At 36.2% G+C, this 21,347-nt stretch overlaps 1 protein-coding gene across 39 annotated transcripts in view; it reads right to left on the bottom strand.

Moving 5' to 3' along the window:
- SCEL (sciellin) overlaps positions 1-21,347 on the bottom strand; it is a 168,636-nt gene that overhangs the window by 2,628 nt on the left and 144,661 nt on the right. For all 39 annotated transcript variants that reach the window (XM_024348289.3, XM_063792236.1, XM_054665411.2 and 36 more), the window contains 4 exons: positions 14,320-14,382; positions 8,217-8,288; positions 5,472-5,546; positions 1,852-1,960 (listed from right to left, as the gene is read on the bottom strand). In XM_024348289.3, the coding sequence (XP_024204057.3) occupies positions 1,852-1,960; positions 5,472-5,546; positions 8,217-8,288; positions 14,320-14,382 (319 nt within the window). The remainder of the gene's footprint in view (positions 1-1,851; positions 1,961-5,471; positions 5,547-8,216; positions 8,289-14,319; positions 14,383-21,347) is intronic.

Below are 21,347 nucleotides of genomic sequence, written 5' to 3'. Positions count from 1 at the left end.
TCTCTACCATCGAGGCACTTTTAAGGGATGTTTATCACTGAAGTTTTCTACTTCACTCACAGTGGAGTAGATATGAATGTCCAGAAATTGTTTATGCCAAGGACAAGATGACCACTCAATATCTCAAACAAACAAACAAAAAAACACAAAGGTGCATTTATTGTTTGCTAACTTAAGGGAGAGCTAGTTATGCTGTCCAGGCACAACCTCATGGAGAGAAATAAACTGCTTATCTGACTGGGTTTGAGAAAAAGTTTATTTTGAGTTGTGCTGGTTAGAAGTAGGAAAGGGCTGACCGCTGCTTCAGACCTGTCCACTGCTGATTGGCTGACCTTAAAGCATGAGGCTGTCACTGATTGGTTGGCTTTCAGAAGCAAATTCACTGAAGTAAACTGTCATTGATTAATTGGATGCGTCTAAACCAGTTCATGTGGCTCTGTATTGCTATGGCTATAGAACAATCAGTATTTTTCTAAGAGTGTGAACATGTTTGTTTTTATTCTTGGTAATATTTTATTGAAATTACATTGAAAATAGAAATAAATGATCTAAAATGTAATAAATGAAAATATTTCTATTTACCAAAAGCAATGATCAGGAGAATATTCTTGTTTAAATTTTTCTGCATAGTAATTTTCAATAAAAAACTATAGACTAAGTTTTGTTTAATTGAATATATTTCATAAATAAAAAACTTTATGTTCTTATAACTAATTATACAACCTGGAGATTATATTTTTATATAGAATTCTGTACATTATGCCCTAAAATTGGAATGTTTTGCTCAAAATGAGTTACTATATTTCTGATTGCTATGTGTCACTTTTTGAAAGTAATAGGACTAGAAGCAATCAGTTGACAAAGTATTGCATTCTTTGACTGGATTTGATCATTTGTATCAACCGTAGAATGTTGCACTAGAAAGAAACCATATATTTGGCCCATAGTTTCTCCAACTGACTGTACATTAGATTAATCAAGGAGCTTTTTAAAAATACCAATGCCCAATAATCACCTCTAAGATTCATGATTTAACTGGGGCTGGTCCCGATCATTCTATTTTTTCCTCATCTCCCCAGATGATTATAATATGCAGCCAGGGTTGAGATCCACTGGTCTAGTCAACACCTCATTTTACAGTTAGGGAAACTGAGGCCAAGGTAATTCAGGTGGTTGTCCAAAGTCACACGGACGTAGTTACAGGCAGAGGCAAAACTAGAACTCAGGTCTTTAGATTCCCATTTACTGCTTATGCAGTTACACCAAAAACAATGTTGTTGATCCACCCAATGTTATGGTTAGAATGCAAAGAAACGTCCTATGAAAGCACAAACTATGAAGCTTTAGTCTACTAATAAAAGCTTTATTAGTATTTATTGAGCCACAATTAATTACCACTAATTATGCTCTCAAAAGCAGACTGACGTTCACCTATTGTTAAACCCATTGGTCCTAATTTCATGAGGGAAGAAACTGCTAGCTTTCTTCTCAACAATTTATTTTCTTGTTTTGATTTCATCACATATTTTCTGTAATGCATAATTTAGTAAACTGTTGCAAAAACTTTTATAAAAAGAACAAGTGGGTTTTTTTCCCACAGATTTAAATCTCTAGGGTAAGAGTGAATAAATGTGTCAGTAATCAACTGTAAGCCTAAAGCCAAGATAGTAATTACAAACATTTGAGGTTTAGGCTGCAGAACTCAGAAATATTAAAGTAGTGTACTATTAATGTGGCTGACAGTGCTTCTGAAAGCTTTTGCTTCATCTCATGTATTACACTAAATTATTATTTTTATTCCAGTTATTATGCAATTTTTTATTTAATTAAGTGAAATAAACACATCCTTACCTTAAAGCAAGTAGAATGGCAGCAAATTTGTAATTCATCTAAAATCATTTTAGTTTCTACACCCAAGGGTTTTCGGCAGTAAGTGCACATATCTCTTTCAATGACAGACCTATAGAAATGTAAGCAATTAAAAATAAATTTGCCACAATACAGAAGACAGATGTATTCCCTATAAACTCACATGGCAACGGTATATTAATTTTGATGATACTTTACTTTAGAAAATTTCACAAAAAAACAAGGAAAGTTTGGAGTTTACTTATTCTAGTAATAGAATTGACTCTTCTAGTTTTCTCAAAATGATATCAAATAATTAACATGAGAGAAAGTCCCAAATTATTAATTCATCAGAAATCAAGAGTAAATCTGGACGGGACAAAGATGTTCAGTTTCCTAATTGAATTAGGAAATATCTCAAGTACTCCTCAGAAGTAGTAGAGGGCTTTTAATTATGAATTTACATATATCATGTTACAGATTACATGGAAAAATTATGCTGCAGATTAATATACATTTTGAACTCTCAGAATATTCAACAGGCCCAAAATAGAAATCCATTCAAGAGCACATAGATAAACTCACAAAATGATGAGTCTGTAGTGCCTGGGACTGTAGGGGCCAGAGTCACCAAAACACTCCTCTTGGTGCCACTGTAAGACTCAGGATATAAGGATACCTATCGTGACAAAATTTATACCCTCCAGCAAGACATAACCCCACCACAAATTTGATGGGGAAGAAAAGAGAGTTTTGTTATTTATTAAATAACAAATGCTAAATATTTGTTAAAATAATGTTCAATGATAAATGATCTGTAGATGTGATCAGCAGAATCCAAAATATCTTGAGTCACACCAGAACCTTAAGAAAGGATCCTTTTCCTTTTTTAAGGTCTTAGGACAGTCTTAAATAGCACCCTGCAGAGTATACTAGTTTCAGGATATTAGCATGCAGGCCTGACATTTCCAGAGTAGGATATGTAATGGGGTAGTGAAATTAAGCTATATTTATATAGCCCTTTATATGATATATGAAGTGCACTTTTCTCTGCACTTATATACTCACTTATTCTTCACAACATTCCTGACAAGCCACTATTATTATTTTTATCATCATTTTATTAAAAAAGAAACAGGTACAGAAGGATAATTAACCTGCCACTATCATGAAACCAGTGAGTGGAAGAGTGAAGATGTGAATGGAGGCAGCATGGTACCAACACAATGAGTCCAAAGATCTGATGTGCTCATTGTGTTGAAATGAGTTAGTCGTACCCAGGAACCACTAATCTATTATCAAGCCCAGAAGTAGGATCAGAGAGGAGAGAGAATGGAAGGGAAAAGTAAGTAGGAGAAGAAAGGCATTATAGTAGATAAACTTTATCTAGCTTTATACTTTTAATCATTCTAGTAATGTCTTTCTAAGTCTCATGTATATAAATAAATATTTTCTGCTTTTATTTGTTCTGTACCCACTTGCTTATAGCTACCTAGCAAATATTTTCCTATGGATTATCCGTAAACACACACACATATGTATGCATACGCTTAAATTTCCCATTTAAGACTGTAAGCACTTCAAGAGTAGAAAATAGGTGCTCTATGTCCTTCATCCATTCCACAGGCACTGATCTAGGAGCTGCAAATACAAAGAGTGGTGAGCCAGTCTCCTCTGACAAGATGCTCTTTCCACTGGGGAAACTAGATGCATGATATAACATGCATGATTGTTTCCAGGGCTTGGGTTGAAATGCACAGTGGAATACAGGTACGTGGACAGACTGAGGAGAACAGAGCCAAGAGAACCACTAACCCCTGGGGTGAAGTCAGGAAAGCCTTGTCAGAAAAAAGTGCTATCTGCATTGTTTGAAGAGGAAAGAGCTCTCAAGGTGGGCTTGGTGGGGTGGGGATGAGGGGTTGGTGGAGGAATTCCAAGCAGAGTGAACAGAACATACAAACTTGCTACTCTGGGAGGGTGTTTGGAGGGATTCAGCATCAGTGAATATTCTGCTGGAGCAGGTTCTGAAGGGCCATGGAGAATGTGCAAAAGATGTTGGACTTTATCCGGTTACATGGGAAACCACTTTAAACAGGATTGACGTGCTTAAATAAGAACTGTAAGAACATCGCCAATTTCACACACTATCAACAGCAAAAGGTTGTATAACTGACTGGTCTCATGGAGAACTGACTACTGCGCTGATGACTAGGAAAAATTTCAAAGCCATTTTAGGAATAGGGTTTAAAGTCTTTCTATTAACAGCAATACTTTTATGGAGAATGTTTTCCTCCCTTAATAATAGAAATACAAGCTCAGGAAATGCACTGATGTTGGTACTATCTTTATTAAGATCATACAGTTAGTCAAAGATCTTTTCGAAGCATTGTGAAAACCTAGATCTGTTTTTTTTAATTGGCTATCCAGATGATATCTGTAGTTCTAATGCTGGTGTCAATTACTTTACTACTCAAAGAGGTGTGACTTATAGGCAAGACACTCAGCAAAGCATTGCTAATGGGCAAAATATTGGAAAAGTGACAAGAAAGGGATATAATTTTGATACCTGGTTCACCCATGTTTCCCTTAGAAAATGGAACATAGGTTCATGATTTTTTTAAAAAAATTTACTGAGTACACATTAGGTACCAAGCACTGTGTTAGAAGCTGAGACTACATATGAAAATAAAATATCTCTACCTTGAGTGAGTCATATCTCCAGCCCCTGCTATAAAGAAACAACATCAGTGGAACATCAGACATTTGCATGATGGCTTGTTTCCAGGGCTTGGGTTGAAATACTAATTATTTATTTTCATTTACTTCACTGGAAATTTGCAGGCCATACTCTCATAAGTGTCACCTAGGTGCTCCACTGAACATTGAATGGTAAAAGAGGATCACTAACAGCAAAAACCTGGAACAGGGCCAACTCACCAGCACTCAATCAATACTCATCATGACTCCACTCCTGGGAACTGAGCTTGGGCCCAGAGTGGGTCACAGCAGCACATCTGCACAGCTGTTTGTAAGCCAAGAAGGCTGCAGAAAAGCACAAGAAGGGGGGATTGATGGCACAGTCTATGGATGCAATGAAGCCTAAACGCTAATAATGTGGCAGTCCTGGGGCCTCCTGGGGATCACCAGCAGCAGAGGGGCTGGCCTGGGAGGCAGCTGTAAGGCATAGAAAGGTCTTTTGATAATATGCATCAAAATCAGACAGCAGCAACAGCCAGGAAGCCAAGAAACAAATTCCTGGATGCAGAAGTTGTTACTGAGTTGCACTTTGGTCTGCCCATGCACATACATGACAAGAAACATCAGCAGAACCATCTCCAAGTACAAAGAACAGCAAGAAATATATATATATGTATATATATTTATATATGTATATATTTATATATGTATATATTTTTATATATGTATATATGTTTATATATGTATATATGTTTATATATGTATATATATTTATATATATGTATATATTTATATATATGTATATATATTTATATATATATGTGTGTGTGCCTGTGTGTGTGTGTGTGTGTGTATATATATATATATATATGTGTGTGTGTCTGTATGTGTGTACTTTTTATGTATGGAAATAAAGACATACTCACCTATCAGAAGTTGAATAAACAGTTTGTATGTATTTTCCAGAGATATTCTCCTGATATCCATCCTTGGGTGATTTACTAGGAACAAAATATATGGACATGTGAGAATCAGGTGATTTTCCTTATGTAGATAAGAAAACACACTCACACCACCTCATGAAGCCTCATAATATTTTATCTTTGTGTATGTTACAAGCCAGGATGATGTACTGACACATTTTTTTAATCTGTAGAAATATTGATACACAAGTCACCCCCAATTTGACATATATACCAAAATAAATAGAGAGTAGGGTAAGGAATACAGGAACAAGTGTGAGCAGGAAAAGAAGTCCTCATCTTTCATGAAATTTATACTTGCACCTCATCTGTTTACTAAAGAAAGCTACACAGAATGTAAAGTAGATAAAGAAAATACACAAAGCACAAACAGGGCAAGCACACAGACACATACACCATTCACAGAGAGAAACTGAGATTCTTGAACTTTTAGAAAAAGCATGCAAAATTTTTATTTTTACTTGAATATATCCAAGAAAGAATAATTTAGAATGAAAGCAAAAGAAGTATGATTTTTAAAAGTCTTCTGTTTTCTATTATGTAGATTATCCCAGCTTTTAAACACCACTATTTCCTGGAGACAAATAAAATCTGTAATGTCCTAACCAGCTGGCTCCCATAATTGTTTTCCAAGTACTTATGCTATCTGGGCATATATTAAGAATAGAAGCAATATGTTTCTTTATTTCATACAATGAGTGATAACCACATGGCTCTCACTTGGGATTTTTAAATGAGAAACCTATCTTTCTCTCCAAATTTCCTGGAGGCAGACTGCTGTCAGAACTAAAATCTACTTTATGAAACACATAATCCCACAATGCTACAAAAAAATTTGCACATATTTATGGAGGATGCATGTCATGATTCCCATTTTATTGATGAGGAAACTTGAGACTGGAAGAGTAACATCACTAGGGCTACACGGTTAGGAAACGACAAAGAAGGATTCAACCTCAAATGTGACTCTAGGGACTCCATACTGTACCAAGCTGCCTGTCAATGTAGATTTTAGGAAACTTAAGGATGTCTGAGGTACATCACCATCCTTGCTAGGTTAAGGTACAGGAGGCAACGAATCCTTTCAGAGGCTTCCGGTCAACAGACTATTAGCCTGATATGCCACAATATTAATATTATCTTTTTATAATGATGGTGCTCAAACTCTGATGCACATCAGGAACATCTGAAGAGTTTGTTAAAACACAGGCTGCTGGGCCTGAGCTGCAGAGTTTCTGATCTAGCAGGCAGGAGTGAGGCCAAAGAATTTTTATTTCTAGAAAGTTCCCAGGTCATGCTGATGATGCTGGCCCAGAGACTATGCTTTGAGAATTACTGTTCTATATGTGAACATGATACACATATGTACAGGGTATTCAGTATGTACTTTTAAAAAAATAAACCATAGTCATCATAATAAAATAAGTATGCTTTAGTCTTGGTACTTCCATGAATCAAGTTAATATTATTTTATCCATCTATCCTATTAATTAAAAAATCTACAGTACGATGTTTAGCAGAATATTCCTATTCTTAAATAAATCATTCATTATTCAAAAATCAATATTGTGGTTGTTTGGCATTAGTTCCCATAAGAAATTTCTTTAAAAATCAAAATGTATTGATGTGACATCCCATAAGGATAAAAATGTGAGAGATTATTATGTAAATATAGAAAAAAAGCCTATGTTATTGTTCGCCAATATTTCACGCCTTGCCTTCACTATGATACTATTTGATATTACTCATCTTTTTATCAATTTATTTCAGATTTAGTAACTCCTTACTGTTTTAAAATTTACTCTGAAGTGTTTTAACTTTTAGTTTAATTGAAAGACAGCAGAAATCACTGACTTGAACACGCCAGAGAGTGAGAATTGGATTAAGGAAAAAATCAATATTGATGTTGCATTTTACAAGGTAAATTATGCATGGGTTTGAGAAACCTTTTTTGGAAGATCGCTTACCTCCTGACATGTATTGAATTTCCTGGATCCCCATCACGACTGCCATCCACACAGAAGCTTCCCTGAATACTCTTCTCTTAGACCTCTTTGAAATGGGCTTAGCTTAACCTATGGGTCATGTATACCAGCATTTGTGTGCCCCACCATTATTGTACTTCACAATTGGGACAATTCTTGTTTTATATTCCTTGAAAACCAAATGAATTATTGAGCCCTGACCTTGGTTTACATTTTCCTCAATATCCATCACTCCAAGCAGCAGATTTCAATTGAAACATCAATATCCCATAACTTGGGCCAAGATAGCACTACTCAAATTTATACCCCTTATTTTAGATTGGCAGTAAACAAAAGTAGATAGAATTATTTAATTCAAGTGGAACTCCAAATTAGTATAGGAATAGTTGTGCATTTTATAAAGCTTATTTTAACCATATAGTTATATACATTTATGTGAGAACTTTCAAATGGCAACCCTATTATGTATACATGTGTTATACTAAAATATTACTGAGTTCATCTAATGACTATAATTATTTATAGCCCAAGTACATAATATCAGAAACATTATAGAGAATTTTATATATATAGAACTCAATGTACTTATAAATGGTCTTCTATTTGAAAGAAGTACACTCTAAAACAATAGCATCTCTTATTAAACATAGATCCTTTCAAAATTATAAAATGAAGCAATATATTTGAAATAAATTTTGAATACCTATTCTCCACATATGTCCTTGTGTACACAACAGTATCCTGTGGTCCTGCCTGCTTGGCTCCAGTGTTAGAGCTGCAAAACAAATCATTTTACTTCATGATTAAAGTTTATTTGCAAGGATAATAAAAACAAGGCTATTTTCTAATTCAATGCAAAATGTAATGAATATATGTTCCTTCTGAACTATAACTTTGAAACATGAATGTTAGAGTGGTATTAACACAGCACTGCAAAAATTTTTTTGTCTTCCATTTTGTTTTTAACTTCCACTGTCTTGGTTTACTTCCTAAGCATTGTTACAAAACTTGATCACTCAGTAATTCTTTTGTAGAATATGAGGATTATTTTTGAATATTTGTATAATATGTTCTAGTGTCTCTTTCTCTGATGTCTCATTCATATTTCCAAACCATAACTTTCTTCATAAACCTCAAACCAAAAGTAGACCTTAATTAGCTATCATGACAATATCTGATTTAACGAAGCCTTTAGATCTACCTAAAGAATGTCACACTAATGTCACAATCATGCTTTTTTAAATTGTAGACTTTTTAAGGGAAAATCACGTTTGATAGTTTCCTATCCAGATGTCACACAATGACACATTCACTAACTCAATACTTTTGTGTAAAGCTGTTTATGCAGATAACCCCACATAAAATTAGAAATTTCTGCATTTCAAAGAAAGGGTCAAGTTGGATGTGGGGTATTTTTATAAAACAAAGGGAGAATAGTCCTGTCATTTATTCTGCAGTTGACTGCGGTACCTGAGATTGTTCCTGGCTTCATAAGAATGGGAAGCAATTCTTGTGGACTGGTTGTGTAGAGCATTGGTGAACCCATTGACTTGGGCATCTAGCCTCAGAAAGCAAACACAAGTATTTGGCACTTCAAATCAAGGTCACTAGAAGTTTTTTGTGTTATTAAAGTTCTTCTCAATTAACATTATTTTACAATGTGAATCTTTTGTGTTTGCCTGGCTTCTACACAGATAACACAAATAGAATGCATGTACTATTTTACTCCCTCTACGGAAACCTCTGCCTTACCTTTAAGAATAATCTATAGGTATGTGCCACATTAGCTAACATTGCCCTTTTTATCAAGGACAGAAATCATCTGAAATTGGTTCCTGTAACATTTTCACACCAGCAATGCCATTATAGAAAGCTTCCCATGTACAATATATCTAAGAATTTATCAATTGAATGAAAATGATCCAGAGGCTGCTTTGAGAAATTCCAGTCTTCATTTTGTTTTTAATGGAAGGCAATATTTTGAAGATGGCAGAAGAACTCTGACCTAGATTTCTGCTAATCTAAAAATGTCATGATGCTTAACAAAATGTAGGCATATTTGCTTTTTCCTATGGAAGAGAGGAGATTCTTAATGCAAAAATAGAGAAAATTTAAGCTCCTTTTCCTCCTCCATGTTAGTAAACTCTGACATAGAAGAGACATGAAAACCTAAATGAGGGTTTAGGTCTTAATCAAGCCTTATCATTCTCAAACAGGCTGATAAAGCTCTTAAAGAAGAGGAAAGCATTTGTTCACATATTATCTCTGGCATACAGAAAACCGTCTGGTTTTAAGGCAGATGTTTCACAAAACATCCAGGTGAGCTAAAATTTTATTAAGTGATGAGAAGGTGGAATTAATATTATTAGGTTTTCTAACACGATTATTAGAATATGTCATCCCAAGAATAACAAACCTAGCTAAGAATCACTTGAAAATGTTCAGATCATATAATATACAATACAAAACCCAACTTTAAGAAGTAGACAGCGTCAAAGGACAAAGATTATCAGTGAGTTTGAAATGCATTTGCACTGTCCTCAGCAATAGAATATCAAAAATCACCAGTTTGCAAAATCCACAAACAGGAGAGATAAGTGATTTGCCAACAGTACTGTTATGGACTGAGATGTATTCCCCCAAAATTTACATGTTTAAGCCATAACCTTCAATGTGACTATATTAGGAGACAGGGTTAATAAGGAGGTAATAAAGGTCATCTGAGGTTATGGGGGTGGGGCCTTAATGCCACAGAACTGGAATCCTCATAAGAAGAGGAAGAGCTACCAGAGATATCTTTCCTTCTGTGTACAGAGGAAAGGCCATGTGAGTACACAGTGAGAAGGTGGCCATCTGCAAGCCAGTAAGAGAGGCCTCATCAAAACCAACCCTGATAGGACCTTGCTCTTGGCCTTCCAGCCTCCAGAGCTGTGAGAAAATAAATGTCCATTGTCTAAGCCACCCAGTCTGTGGTATTTTGTTATGGCAGCCCATGCTGACTAATACTGGTATCTTTTCCCAGTTGTGTTTATAATGTGATTAATGACAATGCCTTCATGGAAGATTTAATTTTTATAACTGTGAACAAAAACCAAATGCTAGGTTTGGAATGTGGGACAACAAATTCTTTGATGGATTTTGCTCCTCATGTAGACTTTGAGGATGATAATTTTAAAAAATAAACCATTATTTTGGAGTAATTTTAAATGTACAGAAAAATTCCAAAGATAACACAGAGAGTCCCTGTACACCTTCACCCAGATTCCCTTAAGGTTAATATGTAATTATAACAGAGCTGTCAAACCTACAGAATTAATATTTGTAACATACTATGAACTAAACTACAGATTCATGTCTCACTGGTTTTTACATTGGTGACTTTTTTCTGTTTCAGAATCCAATCCAGGATATCATATCTACATATCCATCATGTCTCTTTGGTCTCCTAGGGTCTGTGATAGTCTGGAAGTCTTTGTTTTTCATGGGATAGTGATAGATTTTACAACAAAAAATGTATCTTCATGACAATAAGTTGTAAGACTAATTTTTTGTTATTTAGAACCATAGGAATAGAGTTGGAGAGACAACACTTTGGCAACCAACAAAACAGCCCATAGTGCCTTTTAAAATGCTACTGGGCCCCCTATCCAGATATTCTAATTTAACTGGTTTGGGGTACAGCTTGGTCACTAGGAACCTTTAAAGCTCTCCAGTGAGTTCCTTATACAGTCAAGGTAGAGAATCACTGCCTTAGAGGTTGGGAAGTCCAACCTCTTACTCAAAAGAGCATTGATTCTCAAAGTGTAGTCCCTAGAATAGCAGGTGATTCTGATGTACCCAAAAGTTTGGGAAACAGCGCAACAGAAGAACCTCTGCCAAATTATTCCTCTCAAATGCCTTGAATAATCCTTGTAAAGGAGAACTCATGACTCATAGCATATGTCACTTGATGGCTTAATTGTTAGGAAGTTATCCTCCATTGAAACAAATTGCTGAATTGTAATTTCCAATCAATGGTCACAGTTTTGTTTCTTAATTAAGCAATGACTCTACAAATACAAACCCAAACATTGTATTGAATCTTGTAGAATTCCAAATGGATTTACACTTGAGAAAATGTTCCCTACAGTGTAAATTCACCTTGAAAATTTACCTAAAACCCTCATACACTGCGTGTGAGAATATAAAATGATATGGCTGCTTTGAAAACAGTCTAGCAGTTCCTCAAATGGTTAAACATAGAATTACTCTACAATCCAGCAATTTCACTCCTGGTATATACCTAAGAGAAATAAAAACACATTTTCACACAAAAACTCATATATAAATGTTCATAGCAACATTAATCAAAATAGTGAATTAAAACCCAATAGTGAAACAATCCAAATGTCATCAGGTGATTAATAGATAAACAAAATTGTCTGGCCACCTTATAATTATATGATTTGAAAAGTATTACAGTTCTTAAAGTCTGTGAAATGGCCCTATGAAATTAATTTCACTCATAGTCACAAACCATTTAGTTTAGGGAAAGACTCTTCATTTAGAATTGAAATAAAAATATTTAAACTTATTCCTGTTGAGTCTCAGAAAAAGTACCCCAAAATGAAAGCCTCAGAAGCAGCCTCAGAAGCAAAAGTTTTTCTCTGACCTTCTCCTGCCCTCCTGTCTCAGTCTCATTCTCCCCCAAGGATAGCCAAAGAAACTAGAATCCCTCTTCCCCAAGGCAAGAATCCTTCCTTCCCCAAGGAAACCAAAACCTGTTTTCCCCAAAGCCAGCCATAAAACCTAAAATTATTACTCTACCTATCCCTTCACCTTTCTTTCTATGTAAAAACTGGCCATAAAGAAATTCTCTGACATCCCTTGCTTGACTGTAGGTCAAAAGACCCCCAATCCAGAAGAATTCTGCCCCATGCCCAGAAGGAAGAAATGCATGCTCAAGAGGTTAAGAATAATCTAGGGACACAGGCCTTGCTGGCTTTCCCCACTCAGTCTCTTGCCATTAGGTCATATTATTTTTGTCCAATCATATTTCTACATGGCTCTCTGTACTTTATTGAACCTAAGTATTAAATGGACAATTTCCCCTGTATCTTTGGGTCTTCATTCTGAAGGCCCCGATCACAGGTTAAATAAATTTGTATGCCTTTTCTCTAATTACTCTGCCTTTTGGGAGTTGATTTTTCAGCAAAGCTTCAGAGGGCAAAGTGGAACTTTCCCCTTGGCTCCTACCTTCTTAATGAAACAAATTAGAAAACATGTATTTGCTTGGGCATCCAATTACGATGTAAAGTGAATACATTCATAAAATGAATCACCTTTCAGTTTAGCAGATTTTCCCGGGACTCTTATTTAGATTTTTAATTTGATTCATTAAAGTACCTGAAGAGGTAGAGTAAGCTGAAGTTACAAAGAAGCCAAAACTGAGAGGTAAAAAAAATTTTGGTTATCAAACAGAAGAGCAGAGAATAAGGAAGCCAACAGGTACAGGGAAGGGCAGGAAAAAGATGGACAAAAGCCAATACTCAGTGACTAGCTGAGTTCCATTAGTAACAAAGAACTCTAGTTAATGTCCAAGGGTTCCAAACTTCTTCAGGTCAAGAATGGACAATCTCCCAAGTGAAATCTCTCTGAGGCCCGGCAATGCCACCATTCCTGCTCTTGAACTTCCATGAAATTCCATTTCCTCATTAATCCCATTTCATGAACAAGTCCAATGGAACTGGAATGCTTCTCAAATCAAATGGGAAATTCCTTAATTTTACGTAATAATTTACTTGTAATTTTTTTTACCCCAATCACTTCCAAATAATACTTGAATGAGATTAGTTAAATGTAAGCCCAGTCCTATTCCCAAAATAGTACATGTGTTTCCAGGATAAGCAGATTCTACTGAAAATTTATCCTCCCTCATTCTCTCAAAGACTTTCTCAAGGTCACAAACAGAAGGAAGAAGATGCTTTGGGGAATTAAAGGAATGGAAAGAAACTATCTACCTGTCGGATTCAGGAACCTTTTAGAGACAGTATGAAAAAGAAAAATGAGCCAGCTCTTTTCCTAGCTTTTCCATTCTCTGCAGATGAAATCGCAATATCATTTCTTTTCATAGAAAAATTAATAGAAAAGGTAACTGCACCTATGAGGGTGAAAATGGTAACCTATTGTGTTTAGTATTCCCTCATATGTAGGGGTAAGAATTGCTAAACATGGAAAAGTTAATTTTTCCTGAAGTATACAGTCTGTGACAAAAATTAAGTATAGCTCCTGTCCTAACCTTTCTTGTAATGGCCAATAAGGTATCACAGTTTTAAAGCTATTATACCCTATGGTGTAAAGAAATTTCAAAATTAGGTCCTGTTTTGTGGCTGTGATAAATTCATGCATTCTTTTAGCACTAGGCATCCAAGGAAGAGATTCCCAGAGTGCTTTCTGCACTGCTGAGAGCTTACCAAGCAACAGTAAGTAAAAATAAATCTTCACAGCCCCAAAGAGCTTTGAATTTCCATGATGCCATTTACACTAAGCAATAGAACAGCAGGCCCTGAGTCAGAAATTCTAACAGAATAAGAATTATGTTAATTTTTCCCTATTAGCTATTAAGCACCTTGTAAATTTTTGTATTTGGATGATATATATATATATACACACACATATATATACACACATATACATACACACTATCCAAATTATATATTACATAATATATAATATTATATTATATATATATAATCTTCTAAGGCTATACAATATATGCAGATGCATATAGAACTCATAAGAAAAAAGTGAATTATAATAAGCTTTACCTTCCATTCTTGTTTTCAGACACATGAGAATTTACTTCAGTTAAATTTTCCAGGTTCTGGTCTCTAAGGAAAAAAATATATATATATGAATAATTACAACATAATGATAGGAAATAAGAAAATGCTAAAACATTTAAAAATCAGTACATAATCTTAGACACAGTCATTTGTGGTCTATCAGGCTATGGGAAATTGAATATCTGACATTGAGCTATTTGATCCATACAACTCATGGATCAAACATGGAAGTATGGATTACATTGTGAAAGAGAAATAAAGAACTAACTTTTTGGAAGGTTTGGGAAATCTGATCTGAAAAGAAATCACTAATTTTTATTAACATTCAGCTCATTTTTCTTTTTTTATTGATGTATAATAGATGTACAAAGTTTCAGGGTATGTGTGATTTAATACATTCATATAATTTGTAAAGATCAAATTAGTGTACTTGGGCTATCTATCACCTTAAATATTTATCTTTTCTTTATGCTAGACTTATTCAATGTCTTCTCATCTAGTTATTTGGAAATGTACAATCAATAATTGTAAACTATAGTCACCCTACTGATCTAATACTAGGTCTTATTTCTTTTATCAAACTGTATATTTGTACCCATTAATCGACTTCTTTTCAGCTAACATTTAATGAGTACTATCTTTGTGTCATGAAGTACTGTGTTTTCACAAGGATTATCTCACAAAAGTCCTGCAGAACAGCATCTGGAGCTCAGACAGGCAAAGTAAATTTTCCAAGGCCAATTAATTAATTTTCGGAAGAGACAAGATTTGAGATGATGCCATCTGCCCACCTGAAATCAATTCTTAGATGTTTACCCAGAGACCTTATTTAGGCTTTGGGGATCACAGAAACAAGGGAAATCAACACAAAATTTGAATAAATAATTCATTATGTGGGGGAAGAAATGGAGTAATTTGATTCTTATATCTTGGGCTGCATTAATGATTTGACACCCTTTCATGAGATACAAGATCCTCTGGTATGTTATTTATACATTAGGTATAACATTGATAGTTCTTTTTTTTTCTTTTGTCATGAGTTAGGAAACGTCTTTGTTAATAGGGTAGGAGCACTGTTTAGAAGTCAAAACAATGAGACCCAGTTTTTTCCTTACTTCTGTGACCAAGTTAGTCAACCATTCTAAACTTTATTTTGCTTATTAGTCTGTTTCCACACTGCTATAGAGAACTGCCTGAGACTAGGTAATTTATGAAGAAAAGAGGCTTAATTGACTTACAGTTCCATATGGCTGGGGAGGCTCCAGGAAACTTACAATCATGGCAGAAGGTGAAGGAGAAACAAGTACGTTCTTCGTAAGACTTCATAAGGCTGCCAGGGGGAACCACCAAACACTTTTAAACCATCAGATCTCATGGAAACTCACTGGCTCTCATGAGAACAGCATGGAGGAAACTGTCCCCATGATCCAATCACCTCCCACTAGGTCCCTCCCTTGACATGTGGAGATGTGGAGATTATAATTTGAGATAATATTTGGGTGGGGACACAGAGCCAAACCATATCATTTTGTAAAGAAGGACACTAATGTCCAAACTCATATAATTGTGGTGAGAATGAGTAAGTTAATGTAAATAAAATTCATGGCACAATGATATGGTTTTTGTCCCCACCCAAATGTCACCTTGAATTGTAATAATCCCTATGTGTCAAGGGTGGAGCCAGGTGTAGATAATTGAATCATGGGAGTGGTTGTCCCCTCACTATTCCTGTGGTAGTGAACAAGTCCTAAGAGATCTGATGGTTTTATAAATGAGAATTCTCCTAAACAAGCTCTCTTGCCTGCCACCACATAAGACATACTTTTGCTCCTCCTTCACCTTCCGCCATGATTGTGAGACTCCCCAGCCACATAAAACTGTGAGTCCATTAAACCTCTTTTTATTTATAAATTACCCAGTCTTGGATATGTCTTTATTGGCAGCATGAGAACAGACTAATACACACAATGACTACAGTTGTGGGTGAATTGAATAAGCATAAAAAAATAGTAGTGCTGTGATCCTGCAGTTGACACTATTGATTCCACATTTTGAGAGGCCACTTTCACATTTTTATTTCTGTCCTAAATTGTCACATCTTTGGAATTAACTGTTTTTTAAAAATCTCCCCTCTCGTGGTCCTAAATAGTGGGTTCAAATAAGGTTATTATACATGGAATCAGTATACAGACTCTCACTCACAAATATTGATAAAGATGCAAAATATGATAAAATGTTCTCATGTTTATGTCGGGTGAGATTTAATACTCTTTTTACATAACATCCAAGCCAACAATAATTGGTAAAATATGCAAATTTGGCAGCATTTCCTAGCCATACTTAAGCCTCACATTTAAAACACTAACTGCATACTTTTGAAACTGTAGAAATTAGCGTAAATTACTTTTTAAATGAGTTACAGTGGAACTATGCCAATTAATGCAGGTAAAAAGTACTAGGTTTCAGAAGTAGCTCGGAAGTATCAAATTATTGGCTCTGCAGTCCAAATGATGTAAAATTCAAAACTGAATTCTTCTACATAACTGCAAGAACTGAGTATGATAATCTCCCAGCATAAATCCTGCAAATTTAGAAATAGTGACTAGAGTCTTTGGATTTGCCTAATCCTTGAAGGTCTCCACTAATTACTAGAGCCATCTTCTTGGCATAAAGGGTCACTAAACTATCTTAACAACCTTGGCCATTAAGAGATCTTCCCCTTAATGTTTTAAGTAATACTTTACTCAATATTTGGGGATAGTGGAATAAAATTAAAGGGAATATCATGGTATTCCATGATCCAATTTCTTAGGAATGTCAAACTGGGATGGTGGGCAGTGGTAAATAGTGGAAGATCATCAGGAGGTGTGACTCTTGGGCAATTAGAACTTTGTTTCTCAAAGTGATTCCCCTTCCAGTGCTAATGCTAGAGGAACTGAGTGCTAGTTTTATAGGGAAACTGGTGGCTTTCATTACAACTTGAGAGTAGGGTCACATTACTATGGCCTAACATGGCCTTGCACATAGTAGCTGCTCCATAAATATTTGTGGAATTAATTTAAATTATCTTTTCTTTTTTGGGGAAACCTCTTACAACCTTATCCAGCTCTGAGAAAAGATATTAAAGGAACCCCAGGGGGAAAGTATTAGCCTAGACCATTAACCTTTAAGATTGTCTGGTCTGTCTATATCTAGGGACATAGTGTCCACCATATCCATGTGGAAAAAAGACCAGTAAAGCCAGTTATGGACATTTCACCTCCATCTCTGTCCATCACCCAGGACCTGCCTTACTTCACCCCTGAATGCATATATTATATTTCTTTCCTTTTTGCACAGCTCTCAGTCCTGGCTTTGTTTAATTACCTTTGGAACTTGTTCTGGGTTGAATTATGTACTCCCCCAAATTCATATGTTGAAGTCCTAACCCCCAATAGCTCAGAATGTGAACTTATTTAGAGATAATCGTTCTCAGAGGTAATCAAGTTACAAACAGTGTCTCTGTAGGAGGAAATTTGGACTCAGACACACACAGAGGGAAGACAAAGTGAGGACATAAAGTGAAGACAGTTTTCTGGCTGGGCGCGGTGGTTCACGTCTGTAATCCCAGCACTCTGGGAGGCTGAGGTGGGTGGATCACGAGGCCAGGAGTTCCAGACCAGCCTGACCAACATGGTGAAACCCCGTCTCTACTAAAAATACAAAAATTAGCTGAGCGTGGTGGCAGGTGCCTGTAATCCCAGCTACTCAGGAGGCTGAGGCAGGAGAATTGTGTGAACTGGGGGAGGAGGAGGCTGCAGTCAGTCGAGATCCCACCATTGCACTCCAGCCTGGGCAAGAGGGTGAGACTCCATCTCAAAAAAAAAAAAAAAAAAGTGAAGACAAGTTTTCCACAAGCCAAGGAGAGAGGCCTGGCACAGATACTTCTCTTTTGGCCTCAGAAGGAACCAACTCCGTGGAAGGAACCAACCCTGCTGACAGCTTGATCTTGGACTTCTGCCCTCCAGAACTGTGAAACAACAAATATTTGTCTTTAAGCCGCCCAGTCTGTGGTAGTTTGTTATGCAGCCCTAACAAATAAATACAGGTCTGCTTCTACCCTCACAACGTGATTACATATATTTTCTCAGCCTTATGGTGGACATCTTTAACTCCTCCTGGCTTTCAACTCCTGGCTGCTATAGATACTGCATCATCCTGGCTGCTGTAGACACTGCCCACCTGTCGCTCAACCTCTTTGTACCTTAGTTTTCATGAGGGGGAGAAAGAATGGTTTGGATCTGAGAAAGGAGAAGAAGCCAGAATCTTAAAAATCCAACAACTACAGATAGATAACTCAAAATTGCAACCTATGCGTGCCTTCAAAGAAACACATTTCCAAAGTGGTACAGTTGCAAATCACCAAATAAACTATATTATTATTTGTTTCATAACATTTTTCTTATTTTATTAAACAGTACCACATATCAGGTTTGGTAGAGTAATATTTATTTATTTATTTATTTAAGGCTAGTCAAGTGAAGCAGTGGAAGTGGAAAAGGAACAAAGAAATCTATAACTGGTGTGAGTAGTTAGTAGTAAACACCACCGCACTCAGAGCAGCCAAGATTTTAATCTGAATAATCTACACTAATATTTAATGCAAAATAGAAAGTTCTAGAAGAAGAAAAGTACAAAATGTGTATTTACTTTGGCTATTCACTCTGATTGATGCCATCAGCTACATTTGAAGATCCAGTAAAAGAAGCACAGACTGCTCATAAGCTTTCCAAGTTAAAGGAGATAAAAATAAATTTTTGTTCTTTAATTAAGACCACATCAATTGCATAATGACTTTTACACTGTGGTGTAAGATGAAGAACTGTGAGTCAACTGTGAAAAATAGATTGTTATAGAAATGCAGCCAAATGCTGCAGGGTTAAGCAGAGGCTTGATTCCAAACCTCTTTCATGGCGGTGGTGTAGAAGGCAGGCAGACCTTACAATTTTATACATTTATGGGCAGGTGGAATTAATTCTAAGAAAATCACCAACTTTCTGTAGCTACAGAAAATTATTGAAGAGCAAATTGTTACTGACTATTGCAACTAATAATGTTTTTTGTTTGTTTTTTAGAGACTGGGGTCTAGCTCTGTCTCCCAGGCTCGAGTGTAATGGTGCTGTCATAGCTCACTGCAGTCTCAAACTCCTGGACTCAAGCAATCTTCCCGTCTTAGCTTCCCAAGTAACTGGGACTACCGGTGCATGCCATCGCACCCAGCTAAATTTTTTAATTTTTGTAGAGACAGGGACTCACCATGCTAACCAGGCTGGTCTCAAACTCCTGGCCTCAAGCCATCCTCTCACCTCAGCCTCCCAAAGTACCGGGATTACAGGTACCTGGCCTAATAATGTTTTTAAAATGTAGACTGCAGAATATTTGGGGAGAAATGTGAGTTATCTATGAGCTAAAGCCACACGACAATTTTTGAGTATAACAATTTATCCATGTTATAATAATGTCATTTATTTTCTACTACCACATCAAAAACTATAACACTGTCTTACAAAGCAGGTGAAGGAAAAAAATAGAGATTCTGGGGACCCAGGAATTATGTCTCTTACTATATAACTTTTCCTAGGAGAAGCTCTGCATATGAGAAACTTATTAGCTCACTCCTAACTGTTCTTCCTTTCTCATGTGGGTGTGGGAGGTATTTATTAATAGGCAGCAATATGTTTCTCACCATACAGTTCATTTAAATTGTTTTTATAGAGTATCAAACACATTTACAAAATTAAGAGTCTTCATATAAAAAATTTACTATGGTATTCCTTTTACGCCAGGAACTAAATCTTAGGCATTAGGCGTTAGTTCAAAAGGAATATCTGTCTTTCTGAAAGGAATAGAGAATACAGTGAAAGAACTGGTATAATTCCTCGACTTATTAACATAGCAAAATGGGCCCAACTCTTTAGAGTTTTACATATTTTTATAATTCTTTTCAGTGAGGGAGTCTTAAAGATTTAGTATTAAAGAAATTAACAGGTCCACAGAGCAGTTAGGCAATTTGGGTATTTTAAAAATAAGATGCGACCAAGAATTTCAGTGGCTCCCATTCACTATAGTTTATTGAGATTATGTCATGAGCAAAAGATAGTCATTGGCTCAAGCAAGGAGACCAGTCATAAGAAATCTGATTCTTTTCATCTTGTTTCACTCATAGGGGCTCAGAATGTCACAGCTGGAAGGCTAGACTTTCTCTAAGTGGACTATCACAAGGCATTGATGAGTTTGAGATTTATCCTTAATATTTGCTAAATACCTAACATGTACCAGGCATTGCATTATGCATTACGGGTAAATAAATAAACAAGGCAGACCCAGTAGTTACCCTTAAAGACCTTATAGTCAAAAAGGGATGATTAAATAATAACTCCCTCGAAGAGATCAATGTTATGGGCCAGAAAAGACAGCTCGAGAACATCTAGAAGAAGCATCTGATGCACACATGGTGGGCCAGGGGGGCTTCCCAGAGCCTGAGTGAGAGACACCTAAGCTGATACCTAAAGGGTAAGTAGAAGTTAGCCAAGCCATAGCGATGAAGGAGGAGTGAGGAGTATGCAAGTTAGAGGGTGTGTGGGTGGGGTTTGCTTTTGGGTGGAGAACGATAATAGACCGGAGTGGGAAAGCCCATAGATGCCAGATCATGGTGGGCTTAGAGACCAGGTTAAGGAGGAGCATGGCCATTATGCAATGGCAATGGGGAGCCACAGAAGGAGTTTAATCAGAATGACATGATCAGATTTGTGTCTTGGGAAAATCACTCTACAGGGTGGCGAATGGATTGAAGGGCAGAAGGGGAGATTGGCAGCAGAGGGGCAAGTTAGGAGGCTGAAAAATAATCTGGACTACAGTACCAGTGGGTATGATGAACTGTCTTGGAACACTCCCTGAGATTATTAGGTGATGCATCCAAAGTGACTGATTGATTGATTATGGGGAATGAAACACCAGAAAGCGTCAAGGTT

The sequence above is a fragment of the Pan troglodytes genome, chromosome 14, assembly GCF_028858775.2.
Source record: "Pan troglodytes isolate AG18354 chromosome 14, NHGRI_mPanTro3-v2.0_pri, whole genome shotgun sequence".
NCBI lineage: Eukaryota > Metazoa > Chordata > Mammalia > Primates > Hominidae > Pan > Pan troglodytes.
Note: the sequence above shows the minus strand (reverse complement) of the source record. Positions and strands in the feature narration are given on the sequence as shown.